Source organism: Gobio gobio, assembly GCF_949357685.1.
Source record: "Gobio gobio genome assembly, chromosome: 2".
Taxonomy (NCBI): Eukaryota; Metazoa; Chordata; class Actinopteri; order Cypriniformes; family Gobionidae; genus Gobio; species Gobio gobio.
Window position 1 is genome coordinate 62,163,926 of NC_137098.1, and position 19,566 is coordinate 62,183,491.

Sequence of the window (19,566 nt, forward strand, 5' to 3'; positions counted from 1 at the left end):
CCGTACCATGAGTGCAGCGGCGCAATGATATTACACAGCGCCTGAAAATAGTCCCCAGCGCTCCCTGTGTAAGCAGGTTGTCACGTTGGTTATGTTGACGGAAGTTAGCCTATTTTCAGGCACTGTGTAATATCACTGCGCCGCTGCACCCATGGTACGGCACAAAGTTAATTTATTATTACGCAGGAATGAGAATATACTTTTCATTTTCTGTCGGTTTTAGTGCACGATGTAACTACAGAAGAGTCAAGTTTTAAATAGGAAAAATATCTAAACTCTTTTGTCATTTTTGAGAGGATACTAACGGTCTAATCAGATCCAATGATGCTAAGCTATGCTAAAAGTGCTCCCGCCAGACCCGGAGATCGGCTGAATGGATTCGAAAACGGTAAAACTCGACTGTTTAACTCTTGAACTATTTTCAAAAAAAGTGGAGTGCTCGTGCACACTGGGACGATTATCGCACGCACTTATCGACAGCGTTTTTCGACCCGTCTTTGTGTTTATACCCAAGCGAATTTCATTGCCGATGTGCCGAGTGAACATGCAAATTCACTCCCTGACAGTAGATGGCGCTTATGATTTGGTTGCAGATCAAATAGGATTAGATGGAAACTCACCATCGAATCCTATTTGATCTGCAATTCCTCTCCATAACAACTCCTCTCTTATCGAGATTTTTTTAGTCGCTGTGGCGTTTGTCATAAAGTTCTTTGTGTTCAGACACCAAAGAGACCAGCAGCTCTACATTCATCTTGCCTCATTCATTGCATCTTCTGATTCATCTGCTTACTTCCTCTTCGTCGTCTTCTTCTTACTGTGCGTTCACACCTCCGCCGGCGAGAGCGTCAAACTTCGCTCTGGCCGCCTTGTCAACGACGCTGTAGAAAGATTTGTGGACCCGCTGCCGCTCTGACGTAGATCGAATGCTTGGTCTTTATTTAAACTTTATTTAAGGGGGCTGCAAAGCAAACAATCATGTTGTACGGCCTTTGTGCAAACTGAGCACAGGTAGGGTATAACCATATAAGATAACCTCATGAAATCATTTAAATGTGAAAGTTAAAGAACTTAACATGTTTGCTAACGAAATAAACCAATTAAAAGCCATTTGTGTGGCGTGGCTTTTGTGTTCATGGTTAAGTGCTAGTCTGATTTCAACATGCTGTTTATAGGAGACGTTTACTAGCATTGGTCTATAATTAACATTAATTTGTGTACAGCCTACATTACAATAACTGACCTGGTTGAAGTGCAGGATTAATGTAATTGGTCAAATCATTGTTTTGAGCTAATTAAATGTATTCCCGCTGAAAAACAAGCGTTCTAGAGCGAAAATGTTGCCTATAAATAGTGTTGCGTGCCTTCTTATCAAACCCGCCACAGCAATGATCAACCTCTCCTCCATTTTGCTTGGGAACTAATGTGGTCGGAACCAAAGTTTCCAGGACAGCGTGCTCTGGAATCTTCTCGAGCGGAGCACTTCTACATTCCCATTGGTTGCCGCCGAACCGCGTCATAGCTCATAACCATAAAGTTGAGCTGATTTCAACTCTCCTCGACGCGCCGCTCTCACCGGAGCTCGCCGCCGGCTCCCATTGGAAATGAATGACTTCCGGCCACTTTGACGCTCTCGCCGGCGGCGGTGTGAACGCACAGTTAGGTATCAATGTTTGCTCGGAAAGACTGTTTTGTGCTCGAGCACCACCAAGTCGTGTATTACTGTAACTTCAGCAAACCAAAAAAAGCCTTTTACACCTGCCGTTTTGCACGTTGGTGTGCACACTCACATTGGTGCCCTTTGTTTAGTCACAAGGCTTTAAACGACTAAAATTCGAGTCTCTGCGTATTAAGCTGAGATTTTTCAGCTGATTTTTAAATTTAGGTTCAGCTTTAACTGATATGCACACGCACTGAAGGTAATAGCTATTTTCGGTCTCCCCATATGCACATCCTGACACAACTGTGTTTTTCTTCACCTCTTTCACAGTCTCATGAAAGCTTTAGTAAAAATCTGATTTATGTATGACCCTGCTGCCATGTTTTTTGGAGACGTCACGCTAGTGTTTAGCAAGGCCCTCGTAATTGTAGATGTACTGTGAAATTCTGTTCTCATGAGATCAGCAGCCAGTTGCTGCAACAATGATGCGTGCAGTCCCACCTATTCTGGCACAGGATTGCTCAAAGTTGCTGTTAAAATGTTGATCGTGCTCAGATGTGATTTATTTATCACAATCTCAAATTCGACCAGGACGGCACATTATGTTCAAAAGATCAAAGGTACAGGGACGAGAGCCAGCCTCATGTGCTTGTGCAAAATTATAAGCAAGAACACTGAAGGGGTCTTGGAAATAATGAGGGGTGGCTTGTTTTGTTGTTTAGTCTCATGTCCAGAAAAGTGCACTGAAGGAGGGACTAAATATCTAGTCATAGAGACAGAACAATGTAGAAACCCACTAGCAATGGTTTAACAACCAAACATTTGGTTATTTCTGTTACTTTAAGCCTCTTAATTTATCTTATTGTCTTGCGTTTTAAAATGTTGACTAGTGTTATAGTATTTGAGACCGGTCTTAAGACCATTTTTTGAAGGTCTTGGTCTTGTCTCGGTCTAGACCACATTTGTACTGGGTCTCGTCTCGGTCTCAGACTGGTCAAGACCACAACTGCTGGGATATCACTAAATTGCCGGTGCATCATCTGATTTATTTATTAACATCATTAATGTGATTGGATGTAAAGATTACTGCTTTAGATGCAATCAATAACTTATTTTTAATTTGATTTATTTATTGTGCCGGTTTCGAAATGAATAAGGGACTGTAAAAAATGTCACCAAAATTTATAAAAATGCTCACAAAATTCAAGATATTGTTGCAAAAAAGTACTTGTATGAGTTTTCACAAATTTGAGCATGACTTCAAACATGACATTGCTTTTATAACACACATTCAATAATTAAAAAAAATATAATAATTGTAATTTACCAATTCGGATACATCTTCTGTACCACCTCTGCAGTGTAAAGATGAATTTAGTTGTTAATGATTAATCGGTAACAGCTCTATACATTGTCTTATTCTAATTATATTTACTGATTAAAAAGTCATTACTCAAGCGGGATTATGTGGATATTTATGAATTTAAGGAGTGCTGGTCTGGTCTTGGTCTTTTCTTGAGTCGTTCTCGCTCCCTGCCTTGGTCTTGTCTTGGCCTCAACCCCTCAAAGTCTTGGTCTTGGCCTCAACCCCTCAAAGTCTTGGTCTTGGTCTTGGCCTCAACCCCTCAAAGTCTTGGTCTTGGTCTTGGTCTTGGTCTTGGTCTTGGTCTTGGTCTTGGCCTTGGCCTCAACCCCTCAAAGTCTTGGTCTTGTCTTGGCCTCAACCCCTCAAAGTCTTGGTCTTGGCCTCAACCCCTCAAAGTCTTGGTCTTGTCTTGGTATCAACACACATTGGACTTGGTCTCGGATTAGGTGGTCTTGACTACAACTCTACATTGTAGACTGTCTATGTTTGAAAGCAGTGTTTAGGAGAGTAGGAGAGAGAGAGAGAGAGAGAGAGAGAGAGAGAGAGAGAGAGAGAGAGAGAGAGAGAGATCCTTCATATGGATAGTCATTAAAAAGTCATGTGTGGCTTTATCTATGACTCATCTAATGCAGGCTACCAACCTCACTTAAGTTCGCACAAGCATTCAGGGGTGCCTGCATCACATTAAATCACATCAGTTTAAGTGAAAGAATGGAAGAAAGAGTACATGCCATTTTTGTTACCACAACAGAAATATTCTGGAAACGGTAACGGATATGTTGGTCAGACAGAAGAGGAGGGTGATACTTCTTATGCATGCTCTGTGTGCTTTGTGTGCATGTGGATGTAATTGTCTCATTTGTGTTGGAAGATTCTCAGATTCACAGCAAGAGACTGGGTACAATGATGTGTTGTTGTGTGTGTACTAGAGCTAAGTGTATCCAAACAATATGTACAAGCAGTCAAGTAGCGTTTGAACACACTCAATCATTTTCTAACATGCTCTTCTTTGCAGGGTAACTAACATACTGACTCTGACACTGATTTAGTGTCACAAACACTATGCAAAATAGCGTCTTTTGCATAGTATAGTAATGAGAGCTCCACTATTTCCAGATCACAGTGGGGTGTTGGTACAGTCAGTAAAAAGATTCAAACTTGTGACAAGCAAATATTATGCAAACACCGGAGAGTAATGATTTCGACAAGCAGGTTTTGGGGGGCAAGCTGCAGCAGATTAAAAAAAGTCTTCAAATTTGAAACAGACTTAAAGAGCGAGTTCCTACAGGATTATGAACATCTTGTGTGTTTTCACAGAGCTCTTGGTTGTAGGACTTTGCCAGCACTTGTACTAATCTAACAGCGAACACCTCCTCAATCTGTCAACTGATTTTCACTCTGTAACTTTCTGTTATTAACCTGGGTGCTTCAGGCCTTACCTTTCAGAGAACAAACAGAGGTCTTGTTGGAAACTCATGCAGATGAACATTGCCTGCAGAAAGAATATTGATATATTGAAGATGGCATGCTTTCTCAGTAGGAAAAATCGCAAAGTAACCAAGCTAATGGCCTCAATGTCAAGGTTCTTCTAAAGAAAATCAATAGGACTTTAACAATTTTGGCACTGCCTACCACATTGTTCTCGTAAAGTTTCAAGCAGTGACTGCATCTGTATCTGTGCTGCAAACCATCATCATATTTGATAGAATGTTTCCTTATCTTAAATCTTATCTTAAATCTTTATGACCGTACATCACAATAGATAGGCCCTGTCTCTGACTTGCCCACGGCCTTATATGAAGTATGCAAGCAGTTTTAATTTTAAATATTTAGGGGTACAGTATTCAAAATGCTAAGAGACCCATAAGTGTAGTGTTTGTTTGGCAGTTTGGAGATTTGGAAAGTGTGTATGCAGTATGCATGCATGCAGTATGCTGTAAGTACTTCATTTCACTACATTTATTGAGGGTTATGTTACAGAGAAGACATGAAATGAAGAGGATCAGGAATTGACTCAAGCTGGACTATGCCACTGTTCTGGCACTGACGATACGGATAACAATATGTTCTTTTATATTGACTAATGCTGGAACTTTTCGAAAGTGAAGTGTGACTGTCATGTTTGGTTTTCTCTACTAGCTATTTTAAAAGGCTTCTTTTGCAGCATGACTCTTTTTATTGCATGCTTCTGTAGGTCACAAATTGTTAATCTTTTTATTCATTGGGACACATTGCATACACTGTTGACTGTTGGCTGTTGGAAGTTGACAGTGCATCTCATATGAGTATCGAGTGTTCATTTGCAGTTGTATTAGTAATGGCCCATTGACTTCAGTCTTTATCAGTGACCTTTGTCCTCCTTGTTTGCACTTGTTAACAAACCACTTCTAGTTTTAAAAAAGGAAGCGTTTTGCTTACTCAGACATTTCTAGAATTTAGTATATTTACTAAAATGCCTTTTGGTCACATTTTAGGTCTTTGTGTTCCATAATGCATAATTACAAAAATGACAAAAAAGACTTATTTGTAGGAGTGATGCATGCATGACTTTCTTGGTTTATTTAAACTGTATATCAAGCTGTGCTTTGAGTTTATATGCTGGCTTGCTTAATTTACCTGATTGTGTAAGGTTTTTCTGACATGTTTTTTTTTTCTCTTTCTCTGCAGGTAAAGCACTCTGTGACACTGCGAACGGGGGAGACTATGGAATACCAACCCCTGGTCCTGCCTTCAAGGAGGTCTGGCAAGTAAAAGTTTGGCCTAAAGGTCTTGGCCAAGCCAAGAACCTGGTTGGCATCTACAGGCTCTGTCTGACTGAAAAGACAGTCAACTTTGTCAAGCTGAATTCTGATGCAGCCGCCGTCGTGCTCCAGCTGATGAATGTGAGGCGTTGTGGTCATTCTGAAAACTTCTTCTTCGTGGAGGTGGGTCGCTCAGCAGTAACTGGCCCTGGAGAGTTTTGGATGCAAGTGGAAGATTCTGTGGTAGCACAGAATATGCATGAGACTCTGCTGGAAGCCATGAAGGCCCTGAGTGAGGAGTTTCGTCAACGTAGCAAGTCACAGTCAGCTGCTGCAGGAGTGGGAGGTGGCACCACTGCATCAAATCCTATTAGTGTTCCATCTCGACGGCATCACCCTAATCCTCCACCCAGCCAGGTTGGATTCACAAGACGTCCACGGACCGAACCACCAGGGACAACTGGAGGATGTAATAACACTTCTCCAACTTCTCGCCACAGCTTCCCCCGAACTCGAACATCCAGTGATGGTGGAAAAGTTGATGATGGAGGTGGTGCAACAATTGGAGGGCTTGCTTCATGCTCAAGTCCAACGACCAATGGGTCATGTTCCAATACCCCTATACTGAGATCAACATCTGTTCGTGCTCCAACCCCAGTCAAGGCACAGCATGCACTAATGAGATCCACCTCAACCCCAGCTCCTTCAGCTGCACCAAGCCTGCCTTCCGGGTCAGGACATGGGTCTGAGTTTTGTGCAATTGGAACTGGGACAAACAGCAGTGTTGGGGGTGGTAATGGTAGCATGTACAGTCGAATACCTCTCAGACAGCCCTCTGTCTCTGGTTCTCTTAGCGACTACGGATCCTCCGATGAATACGGCTCCAGCCCTGGTGAGCACTCTCTGCTAACCCCAACAATGCAGGCAGGGTCTGCAGGTAGCTCATGTGGGCATTCTCTTGGGGATGAAGCATCCAACTACATCCTTATGAGTCAGAGAGGAGCTTCCAAAACTCAGTCAAGCCAAACTGCATTGCCACAGACCAGGAGGGTTTTGAGGCGCTCTTCTAGCAGAGAATGTGAAGCGGAGCGCAGGCTAATGAGCAAGCGTGCCTCCCTCCCACCCATGGCCTTAGAGAGACTTGCACCACTCCGTCGAACTGGGGAAGAAGCTGCTGAAGAGGATGACTATGCAATTATGACACACACCCCCGGCCGAGAAACCTTTGAATCAAGGCAGGATTCTGGAGCAACAGCAAGTGAAACAGGATACTTGGAAGTAGCTGCAGATGTTAAAGGAGATGCTGGTAGCAGTGAAACGAGTGACCCTGCTGTCATTGGAAGAGCTAATGGAGCAGTAGATAATGGCTACATGTCCATGTTACCAGGAGTTAAAGCTCCCCCTGTATCTCTTACTCACTCCCTCTCAGTAACTGTCTCTGATCCTGACTCAAAATCTGCAGATGATTACATGGCCATGACCCCCAATAATAGCATTTCACCCCCGCGGCAAATCCGTCCACCACCTTCTGGCACAGATGGCTACATGATGATGTCTCCCAATAGTAGCTGTTCACCAGACCAACGAGGGGTACCTACTGCCTGGGTTGTCAGTGGCAGTGCAGACAGCCGAACTGGCAGTGACTACATGAATATGTCACCTATAAGTGCCCGCTCTGCCAATAGCACCCCACCACCACCTGAGCCCCACACTCCATCTGACCAGCATCCTCAGCAGCCTCCACCCAAGATGGTATATTCGTATTATTCTCTACCCCGCTCATATAAACATAATGCTTCAACACACTTTGAGGAAGGGCCAGGAAGAGGGAAGCATTTGGTTAATGGTGGTAGAGGTCTGGGTGGAGGTAGGGGGCTTGGTAATGGCATGTCCAAGCATCAGGAACCCCCTGTTGGCCGACATCTGTCCCTTTCGTCGTCCTCATACTCCTCCAGTTCTGCTAGCAGCGAGAGCCTGGGTGAAGGTGAAGAAAAAGCTGTCAAATTGAAAGGAAGAGCAGCGGGTGCCACTGCAAAGGACACTGAGCAAGGACCCTTGCAGCAAAGACAAGGGTCTGGAAGGGTAAAGCAAGGGCACCCTGGTCAGAGGGGCCGACCTCTTAGCCTGTTTGTGGATGTCTCTAAAGCCAACACTTTACCCAGAGTCCGTGAAACACCCCTTCCTCCCGAGCCTAAGAGCCCTGGGGAGTATGTCAGCATTGAGTTTAAGGGTGAGAGGAACCAAAAGGCAGGAGGTAATGGAAACAGAGGATTTCGGCAAGATCCGTCTCTTCCACCCAGTGCTCACCGCCACTTACCCAGGCCTACCTCTTGTGTTGCTGGGTTTATGCCCTTCTCACATAGCTCCTCCAGCCCCATTTCTCCATTAACTGCTTCTGAGTATGTCAATATGGAGCTAGGAGTCTCACCATCCCCCTCGCCTATCTCCCTCACATCACTTGGGTTTCCCCCATTCCCTACCCCTCCTGTCACGCCTGGTGCAGCCCCTAAAGCTCATGATGAGCACAGATCGTCAATTCTAAATGAGGATGAAGCAGAGAGTGAGATGGGACATAGAAAAAGCAGGCAGGTGTCAGTACCACAGCCAGGAGACCCACCCACAGCCTGTGGTGACTACACAAAGATGGCCTTTAGCCTGAACTCAAGCAGCACGTTAAGTTCTACATCACCAAAAGCCTCTTTGCCAGATGAGCCTGAGTCAGTAGTTCCAGCCCTAGGTTTGGGACTGGGACTAGACTTTCCACTTGCCAAAGTCCTAAACCCAGATCACGGGGCTAAAGTAATCAGAGCAGATCCACAAGGTCGTCGACGCCATTGCTCCGAAACGTTCCAAGCTCCTTCCTCACTTCTACCTTGCTCTGCAACATCCTCTTCCAATGCATTCCCAGATCATGCTCAAGTTATGGGCCGCCGGCTTGGTTTTGAGAGTATGATTTGGGGGAACAGTGGTTCAGCAGACATCTCATCTCAATTCATCAACCCTGGACTACCCAGTCTATCTGTTTCACAGACATCATCCATGGAACAGGGCCTCAATTACATAGACTTAGACCTGGCTAACAAGGAAAGCTCCCATGCTGCCACAGATGGGCAAGCAGCTGTCCACACACCTGCTGCCCGTATCTTTTCCTCTGTGCTGGGTGGAGGAGCAGCAGGGAGCTCCGTGGGAGCTGGAGGTTCAGGCGGAAGTGCTTCAAACCTCAACATGTATGCTAGCATTGACTTTTACAAGTCAGAGGAGCTACGAACACACCAAGGTAGCAGCAGCAGCAAAGATGGTACAGGTAAGATCAGTTCTAATCTCAAATTGAGCTTAGTCTGAAAAGTATTACATCTCACATACAGTATAAGGTTTATTCATATCTTCAGCCAACTGAACAGATACAATTGAGTGCCTAAGTTTGCATACTTTGTCTGCTCGGTTTATAAATCTCTTGCAGAATTTATACAAATATATGAGATAACAGATCTTTTTTGTTTTGTTTGGTACTGCTTTTCAGAAGCTAAATATTTCATAGGATACTTCCCACAAGAAAAAATAACATTTCACACCGATCATCATGTTCAAAAGTTTACACTCTTCTTGGTTTTTTATTTAAATGTGTTGTCTTTTCATAAAACATGCAAACAGTCATTGATCATTGCAAAAGCTGAACTTATAAGATGTATACTTTGGATGCAATGTAAAGCTTGGTACATACTCCGCAAGAACAAAGAAATTTGTTCGTTTTCTCGAGGTGGCAAGAACAAGAGCAAAGTTTGTTCTGGCCAGGACATTCCATACTTCACGAGAAAAGCAGATGCCGAACATTTCCGTTTCTCCACATTAACCCCGCCCACTTTCAATTTCGGACCAATTACACAATAGTTCTCGGACACCCACAAGAAGAAAGTTCTGCTCGGATGATGTGTTGAGAACAAGCTGCGAGAACTACCAAACCAGGGCTGGAAGCGAGAACTTTTTTCTCTGTTCTTGCGGGGTATGTAATGGCCTTAAGTTGCTGTGGATAAAAGCACCTTCCAAATACATCAAATGTACTATTTAAAAAGATAATTATTTTATTTTTAATGACTGAAAAAGAGTATGCAAACGTATACGCTCAACTGTAATATATTATCACCCCATTAACACACCTGATGACAGAATCGTGTCTGATTTCTTTTCAATGTGTCGCTGTATTTATCTCATCTCCAGTTCCGCTTTAGTCAATAACAGGTTGTGATGATACACTGGAAACAGTACAGCCTGTTCCATGACACAACTTTATGAGGCCATGGTTCACTTTTGTTCTTTATTCATATCCACCTGGTGCCTCTATATACAGGAGCCACCTGTCTGCCAGGCATTACAATGCCAACGATACTGATCAGAGACCAATGGAAAGTTGCCTTTCGCAAATCTCATAACCATTGGTTTTGTCTGCCGCCTCTGTCATTCCCTGGGATCCTAAATTTGATTTACCATTTTAAATGTATTTTAGAATTTCCCAGTGTTTATCTTTGAGCTAAAACATTAAAGTGTCTGCGATAGTTATGTTTATAGAAGGGTTAAAATGACAGGGTACATGGCTAAATACAGCCTTTTCATTCTTTTTGAGTTACCGTCTTTTTGTGTTCTCTGCGTGTTTTTAAATGCACATATGGGTTTGTGGCTAGATTCGGTTTCGCCATTCGGTGATGGGATGTTTGCATAAATTGTCTTTTTGTACAAATATCGGCTGAGCAGGCAAACCACATATGTCTGAATCTCCGTGTTCAGTTTATGTTATGCAAGAAAACAGTGACTCTTGTGGAATAAGAGAAAGTGTGCAGTGGTTGTGTGTAGAAATCTCTGATCTGAGTATGGCTTTCTTAGTTTTTTTTTTTGCTAAAATGCGGATTTGCAGCCTGAGCTTAAATCAAATGATAAGATTCTCATGGAGTGTAGAGTTGGATTAAAAGCTAGAGAAAGAAGAGAGAATGATACTGGCTCTTTTTTTGCAGCAGCGAGTGGGTGAGTGAGTCTTTTGCAGTTAGTGAACAGCATGGCATCGACACTGGGGGGAATGCGGCGTGCTGGCTGTGAATGTTGAGAAGGGGCCAACGTTGTGCTGGTCCAACGTGGTCACAACCGCAAGCCCCCCTTTTCTGCATGTAATAAATGATCCTTTTGTTTGTGGCTTTTCTCCCTGGCTGCTCTTTATGTGTGTGTGTGTGTGTGTGTGTGTGTGTGTGCCCTTGCGTGTGTGTTTCAGCTCCAGTAGGCTTGAACTCATCGCTCCCTTGCTCCGTTTTTTTTCGTTCTTTTTTTCAATAAAATGTTTCAGTCCGAGTAGAGTAAGAGAGCATAGACAAAAATAGATTTTTGGGAGAGAATTTGGAATGGGAAGTCCACCCCCCCCCCCCCCCCCCCCCACCTTCTTAATTTGAGGAAGGATTTAAGCGAATGAGAGGAGGAGGGAGAGATGGTACAAGGGTGAGAAAGAGATGGCACAATGGGAGTGAAAGAGAGAAACGCGAGACAGAGACAGACAGTGTGCGAATGGCAGATGGAGAAAAGATGGGAAAGAAAGTGAGAGACGGACAATAGAAATATAGAGTCGGCTTGGGTTTTCAAGTTGTGGGAGTTCAGGAAACCGTATGAACATTTCAGGGTTCATTTTTCAATGCTTTTGAGGGAACAACGATGAAAGCAGTTTCCCTGGCTGAACTCCAGATTGGGTCTCGCTGGCCACATCCAAACTCCCACTAGCAGTCGAGGGAAAGAAAATAGAGAATGAGAAAAATTAGAGGTTGAGATACTGGAAGAAAAAGGAAGGAACGCGGGGAGAGAAAGTCGAGGGTGGAAGGAATGGCATCAGAATGCCTGAGAAATAAAATGTCTCTCACTTAGGATGGTATATAACACGGCTTTTTTCTTGTATGTGCATGAGAGGGAAAGTATCCTCCTATTGACACATCCTCTTAATATATGCTTCTCAAAGTCTCTCAGACACACACCTGCATACCCATACACATGCTGAGACAGTTTGAAAATCTGGCAGGACTTCATTCTTGATGTGTGGTAGTGCCACGTGTATCTGAGTGTGCTATAAAGAGCAGTGGATTTAGACAAGCGCAGCTACTGGCACCGAGGGAGGTGAATTCCTCTACTGTGCCAGTGTGTTAAAAAGAGAGTGAGAGAGATCATTCATCCAAATCGTTACCACAAGATAACATTTACCTAAATCGAGAGTTATGGATAAAGTGAAGCTGAGGTAATTTTCAAATCTAAAATAAATAAAATACTCATGCACCCTTAAACCTATGCATACTTGTAAATGCTACTCTGGGACTTAATTTACTCTTTGCAGTACATGCACACCCAACCACATCTGGCTGAGGCCAAAATATTTAAAGGGATATTCTGGGTTTAGTACGTTAGTAAGTTAAATCAACAGCAATTGTGGTATAATGTTGATAGACACAATATATACACATTATATATATATATATATACACGTCAACGCATGCAATCATTTTTTTTCAGTTAATGTGTTAAAAATATTTAATGCATTTAATGCAGCATCTGTGTTTTTTGTAATTATTTGGCTAGCATTCCATTCTATGATCACGCTCTTATTCATGCAAATGTTTTTAAACCATTCAAGCGCGACAAAAGAGAACGTGCTGTCTGTGAATGTCCTGTCTATGTGACACACACACAAAGCATAGGAAGACGCGGGCCAGTATCGAGCGGACAGACAGCGCGCCAGAATCAAGTTCTCTTTCGAGCTTGATCCAAGCGGCAACCTCCCACAGTTTCTCTTGAAGCCAATACGGAAGGGACTTGAACTGCAATTCATCGACTGGCCACTAGAGACAGACTCCAGAAGGAGCAGAATCTCATTGAGCCCCATGTTAAAATGCCCATCTTTACAGCAGAAAAAAAACATGTTTTATAGCCTGGTACAAATTGTGTTTTTTGTCTATACGGCTAATTTTGCCCTTCATGACAACTGTGAGGGGGTGATTTTTTTTTTATAACTCATTCGTTTCCATTATATAAAGCCTTAAAGTTCTGCATATTTAAGGGCGTGGCCACTTGAGTGACAGGTGGATAGCCGTTTATCTGCTGTCTGTTAGTCATCACGTCACTTCAGCTCCGCCCACGTCCCGCCTTATTTCCCATTTTCTGTTATCCGGGAGTGACGGATAAACCAGTTGCTGTGATGTCTGTCATTAATGTCAATCAAAGAACAAAGGTAACATGGAAAACTGTAGCTTTAACAAGGATTAATCTATATTTAATTTATAATTTATGCAGTGCAGACTGTTTGATAACTTTATTCAATTTCCGTATATTTCCGTTAGACAGGCCACAGGTCAATATGACATTTATCATAATGGGTTTATGTGAAGATTGTTTTAAGTTCACTTAAATTAAAAGTTATTTTTTTAAAGCCTAATAAATGTTGAAATTGATAGCTTTCAATTATACTGTACTGTTAAATGTCTATCATTGATGTTAAAAAATATATATTTCATAGAGACATCAGTAGCCGTATTAGTATCAGTGATACTGGCCTTCATTCATAAATAATATGGAGAGTTTAATTTGGAGAGTTATTACAATATAAAAATATTAAAACTCTGATGTTTTTAATTGCGATTGATCACGATCAATTACAGAAAAATTTGCGATTTAATTAGCATCGATATTTGTGTGTGTTGAAAAAAGTTGTAGAGCTTAAAGATCCTGTTTTTCCTGTGTTTTTGAAGCTTTGATTGTGTTTACAGTGTGCAATATAACATGTGTTCATGTTTCGCGTGTAAAAAAGCACTGTATTTTTCACACAATTTACTTATCTACATACCGCTGTTTTCACTGTCCTCAAAACGGCTTGATGATTTCCTTATTCTATGAAGTCCCTCCTTCAGAAATACGTAACGAGTTCTGATTGTGCCAGCGGTTCCCGTGTTGTGATTCGTGATTTCGTTGCCCGGAAATGTCCCGCCTCTTACCATAACGGGGAGATGAACGCGATCAAACTACAGCCCCTGAAGGCCAAACAAAGATGATTTGACTCCGGGATGAAAATAACAGCGTCTGGACGACATGGCGACAAACACACTCTACAAACGCAACCGAACGCAACACTTCCTCTTCTCCACGCGGGAGCAACAAGACCACGCCCCCTTTTTCCGCGTACTCTTGTGGGCGGAGGTTAGTCGACAAACTGTTCTACTGACGTCATTAAAGCAGGAAATACCAGGATGTAGTCCAAACCGGCCGTTCGCTGTAGGCTTTGAAAGGGAACTTCTGTTAAATAAAATATCCCGCTTGGCATTGAACTTTGAGCTTTATAATTTTACAGGTATTATTTATGCTCTAACAGCAACATTACACACTAACTAAAGTTTGAAAAATGGGATCACGAAGAACAGGACCTTTAATGTTTATATTTTTCTGGAAACCATGATTTTTCCAGGATTCTTTGATTAATAAAAAAAAAAACATTTTAAATGTCTTTACTGTCACTTTTGGTTAATTTATTCCATATTTATTTACAACATTTTTACTGACCCCAAACTTTTGAACAGTGGTGTATATATTTTCATAATGACACTAATGCTGTTAAACTGATGTTAGCTTTCCTTTGAACCTGGAATATTGCTTTAAATAATCTGTGATCCCACTTTCACAAACACTGAGTCTTAATATTATTACAACAGACACTGATCCAGGAATCTGTCTCTGATTTTTCCACTTGCGTCTGCATTCGAAACCTGTCGTTGATAGTCCTGCTAAAATGTTTAAATCCATGAAATGGTCAAACCCTTATACTTCTAAGACAACACAGCAATGTTTTGCTTTGAATTTTAAGAATTGACCATTCTCAAAGATCCGCCCCCTTTAGTTACTGTTGCTATGTCCGACAAGCCATGGCGCTCTCACACCACACACACGTTCTCACAGAGAAAATATATCACGGAGCAAAGAGGACACTGACAACAAACCGACAGACAGGACAGTTACTTTTGACATGAAACAATTTTTGACATGAAAAGTCATTTTTTTAAGGAATTTAATCCACAAATAGCGTTTTGTGGCTCTTTAATGTGTCGTGATCATTGAAGCGCCTCAGTTAAAGCTTCTCGTGAACCGATCATCTCTTCCTTCTAGTTCATTGATAAGCATGAAATAAACATGAATGAACCCTAAAAGAAATGTTGTTTCAACTGCGGAAAGACGTCAGTACACACTGTTTTTCCAAGTTCAAGTCCACCGACGTTAATCTACTAACTTTGCTGACTGCTTTGTCCGACCAAATGGCAGATTTGGTAATGTGATTGGTCAGATTGCCTGTCAATCAAACTTACGGCGAAGGGTGAATTCCCCACTGATTCACTTAGGTCTTACCAGTATGTTTATCAATGTCAATATTTTCCAAGTTTATTCATAACGTCCCTTATAAATGAATTGTGTACCCACATATAACTGATAATCTCTTCTATAATTATTGGTTTATGATATCTGTCATAAAATTGAGTCATCCTCCAGTAGACCAGTAGTCCTGAAGGACCCAAATCTGGTTGTAGCTGGTTTGATATGGTCAGCCAGAAAGCGAGAGATGGAAAGTGTGGGTATACATGAGAGAAAATTAGATGGAAAGAAAGATATAGCGAGAGGCTGAGAGGGATTAAGGTTGACAGTAGGTAATCTGTGGTTATTTACGCACGTCAGCGGGGCGGAGTAATGTATGGTCCCGTTGGATTCCATGTCCCAAACCCCGTGGAGCTGGAGAGTGGACAAACGAATGCGCCAGCAGATCTTGTGGAACACAGAGTTCCTACTGAATAATCCCAACAGGATTATATGCTACTCAGGCAGCTGCAAATGTGTCTGTGCGGCTTTGACGTAAAGGCTGCGTATCGGAAAGAGGCAGTTTATATGTGATTTGAAGTGCCTGAGATGCCCTAGGTTTATAGTTAGTCTGATTAATTTTAGCTATAAACGCACTAAATTCTGTAGCTATAGTTGTTAAGTAGCACTGGTCCAGGAGGGCAGAAAGTAGGACGGGCTTAGTAAAGTAATATTGGATGTCCTTATAGAACAGCTGTAGCTGAACAAAGGTGTCTTTTTCTGTGGAGAAGCCCACACCTGGGCTCTATAGCTGCTCTTTTCCTCAGGGCTGTTCTGATATCTGCGTGGGTACCCTGAGAAAATATGGGTTAGTTGTACATTTGAATACTTTGAATAGCAAGGTGAATGGGAATTTGAGTACTCATGTGGGCTGTTGAATTGCTCAGGTAACAGCTTATAGAACCAGCTTCTTCTTTTTTAAAAAGGTGTGGTCATTTTTTTCCAACGTTGAAATATTTTCTCCACTCCCAGTTTATATGCAGAGATGACCATAAATAATTCACTTGTAGGTAGACTTCCCTAAAGAGTGTGTGGCACTATCAAAACATTGGCTATGTTTGAAATGGAACACTAATGGCGCTTTTCCACTGCATGGTACAGTTCGCTTAAATAGTACCATCTCGATACCGATGCCAAAATGAGACGTGTAAACACTGCAGATCAGTAGCTATGTTTCCATCCGAAGTTGCGAATGTAACTTATGCGCAAAATTCCAATATCGCATAAATCATTTGCGAATAAAGCACCGTTTCCATCCAGTGAGTCGAAGAGAACATAATCGTCACTTCCTGTTAAACTACCGCTAAAAAAATCACTAAGAAACATAGAAGCCACCATATATAATCATTTTTGTATATAATCAATTATTTGCGTGTCAGAGAAACTTGTGCGTCTCAATAAACTTGTCTTGCTTTCAGAGGCAGATGTGCTGTTTGGGAACGCAGAAGACAGTTCTAGGAGGGAAATATACCGAGCATCTTTGAGAACAGACTTCTGAATGACCAAAACAGCATTTCTGATGCTTTGCAGACAAGATTTTTCCGCTGGCTAGTACAGTTATGCTGTTACATCGCTAAAAGTCACTTTTTTTTTTTTTTTATGCGCATCGAGGAATTTATTCGGTAAATGCATTTCCGTCATAGTTTATGCACATGTTTTTGTATCGGATAGAATATTTATAATGAGCGCATACGTTTTTTAATGCGCATTTTTAGAATTTATGCGCATCGTGGCGTTGCCATTCAGCATTTTTGGATGCGATATCCCAAAATGCGCATAAAAATGGTGGATGGTGTTGTGAACTTCTGTTGTTTCTTGAAGTAGAGACCAGGAGAACTTGGATAGGTTTTTCAGCAGGATTCTTTATTGAGAAAAAAAACGTGCTGTCTTTCCGCTGAGGTTCCAAGTCTGACTAAAGCCAGTTGAACATTGTATTTTATATACATTTCAAGGGGAGGGATTATACAGCAGGGGAGGAGACATAGGAAAATAGAGACACACCCCAAGCATTCCTGTCTCATCAGCCGTAATTCAATCAGCATAACAGTGTCATTCAAATGCATAGATGCTAATCCAATCACTCAGGCAGTATTGCTCTAAACTTGTCATGGTAAATAGTCAGGAAGTGCATAAAGACAAAATACTTAATGTCTCAACCACTTACACAGCCTGACGTAATCTCCTTAGAATTTCCTCAAGTTTACTTCAAAATGTAAAACACAAATATAGATAATGTTTTCAGTTATATTCTATTACATTGGAATCTAGATATAACAATGTATACATTTGTAATCCCACAATGGAAACATAGCTACTGATTGGTCAGAGAGAATCGTCACTACCATTATATGCTTTTGTGACAGTGATCTAGCAGTTGAGACCCTAAACACATTGCTAAATACAAGATTAGTTTACCCTTGTATGCCGTCGAGCAAATCAAGTGATCGTCATCTGCGCTTTGTTGTACGAGTGCCTACTCTCTTGTTTTTAGCAGTATGTTGTTTTGCTGCTATCAGCCTTATTATTCGTCTTGTAGTTAAAAACATCCACATGCCGAGAAGTAGAGGCGGCACAATTACAACGATCATTCTATAATCCCACCAACTTTAAAGCGGTGCTAACTGCAATGGAGAGCTAAACCGAGCCAACGCGAGCTGAGCCGCACCAAGCGTTACCACGCAGTGGAAAAGCGCTATAACATAAAAATAGTATGTGAAAACACCCATTCTAAATACTAAATACATTGTTTCCATTGTTTATTTCAACAAGTGGAATCCAGTTATCATCTCGGTGATAAATGTGATTAATTAAATTTTATGGGAAAAAAAGTCTTAGAAGGATTGCTTTCACCCAAAAATGAAAATTCAGACATAATTTACTTGTGCTCTTGTTGTTCCAACCCTGTATGGCTTTTCTTCTGTGTAACACAAAAGGAGCGAGTAGACAGAATGTTAGGGACTGACAGCCTCAGTCACCATTCACTCTCATTTCATCTTTTTTCCATACAGTGAAACAAATGATGACTGATGCTGTCATTCTGCATAATATCTTTTTTGTGTTCCTCAGAAGAAAGTCATCAAGGTGTGGAGTAACATGAGGGTAAGTAAATGGTGACAGATTTTTTTTTTTTTTATCCCTATGTTTTCAAAACCCTTTTATATAAGCTTGTTTCCGGCACTGAATAAAAAAAATGGCAATTGCAACTTTTTATCTATTTATATGGAAATTCTGACTTTTGAACTCGCAATTGCGTGTTATGAAGTCTGAATTGTGAGATATACCCTAGTGAAAAATAATGTATTTGAAATGCATTTATTTTGTGCTTAGTATAAATACATTTACATATTTATGTACTCGATATAAATACCCTGCAATTGTACTGTTGGTATACTAAATTGATATACATAAGTCTGCTAAATTGGAACAACTCATTTTGTACTTAATGCACTTCAGTTATCCAGACCTAGTGTTGAAATTCAACTATAGATACCCATAAGTGTATTTGATTGTGCTAGAGTGGAACTATTGCATGTACACTTTAGGAACACTTTAAATATCTTGCATTTAAAGACTGATATTATACAGTGATCATACTATCCTTACTAATAGTGTATTAAACAACATTTTAGGCTTAATATTAAGAAATGTGCACTGTGCAATAAAGAAGTACTCCAAATAAATTATAATTATAATATTTATATCAGTAAATATGTAAATGGATTTGTAGTATACTTCGTATGAATATATTTTGGCATACTTTTTTCACTAGGGTTAAACTCAATCTTAATAGGGATAAAATCACCTCAGAATTGGACTCGCAATTGTGAGAAAAAAATGTCAGAATTTGGAGATTAAAAAGTCGCAATTATCTTTTATATGGTTTTATTCCGTGGAGGAAGCAAGCTTTCGAACCTTGTTGATTATACACTACCGTTCAAAAGTCAGTAAATGTTTTCTTTTTAAGAAATTTTTACTTTTATTTAGCAGGGATGCATGAAATTTATAAAAAGTGGACAGTTAAGACACTTATAATGTTAGATTTCCATTTGAAATCAATGCTTCGTATTTATCAAATAATCATTGATAATTATAAGAAATGATTCTTTAGAACCAAACCAGTATCAATATTGATTTCTGAAGATTCATGTGACACTGAAGTCTGGAGTGATGCAGCTTTACCAACACATTTTAAAGTATATTATACTAGAACACTATATTTATACTATACTATACTATAGTAAGAAGAAAAAGATTATTTTAAATTGTAAAAATATGATTAATTTTGATTAAGTAAATACAGCCTCTGTGAACATAAGAGACCGCTTTCAAAAATATTTTTTAAATCTTACAGACCACAAACTTTTGAATGGTAGTGTGTTTCCAATTTCGTTTGT

At 40.9% G+C, this 19,566-nt stretch overlaps 1 protein-coding gene across 2 annotated transcripts in view; it reads left to right on the top strand.

Annotated features, from left to right (window-relative positions):
- LOC307121456 (insulin receptor substrate 1-B) overlaps positions 1 to 19,566 on the top strand; it is an 85,181-nt gene that overhangs the window by 22,785 nt on the left and 42,830 nt on the right. The window contains exons 2-3 of one of the 2 annotated variants that reach the window (XM_079809050.1): positions 5,694 to 9,071; positions 18,239 to 18,271. In XM_079809050.1, coding sequence (XP_079665176.1) covers positions 5,694 to 9,071; positions 18,239 to 18,264 — 3,404 coding nt within the window. In that variant the 3' untranslated portion in view covers positions 18,265 to 18,271. The remainder of the gene's footprint in view (positions 1 to 5,693; positions 9,072 to 18,238; positions 18,272 to 19,566) is intronic. The other variant, XM_079809051.1, reaches the window with a different exon arrangement.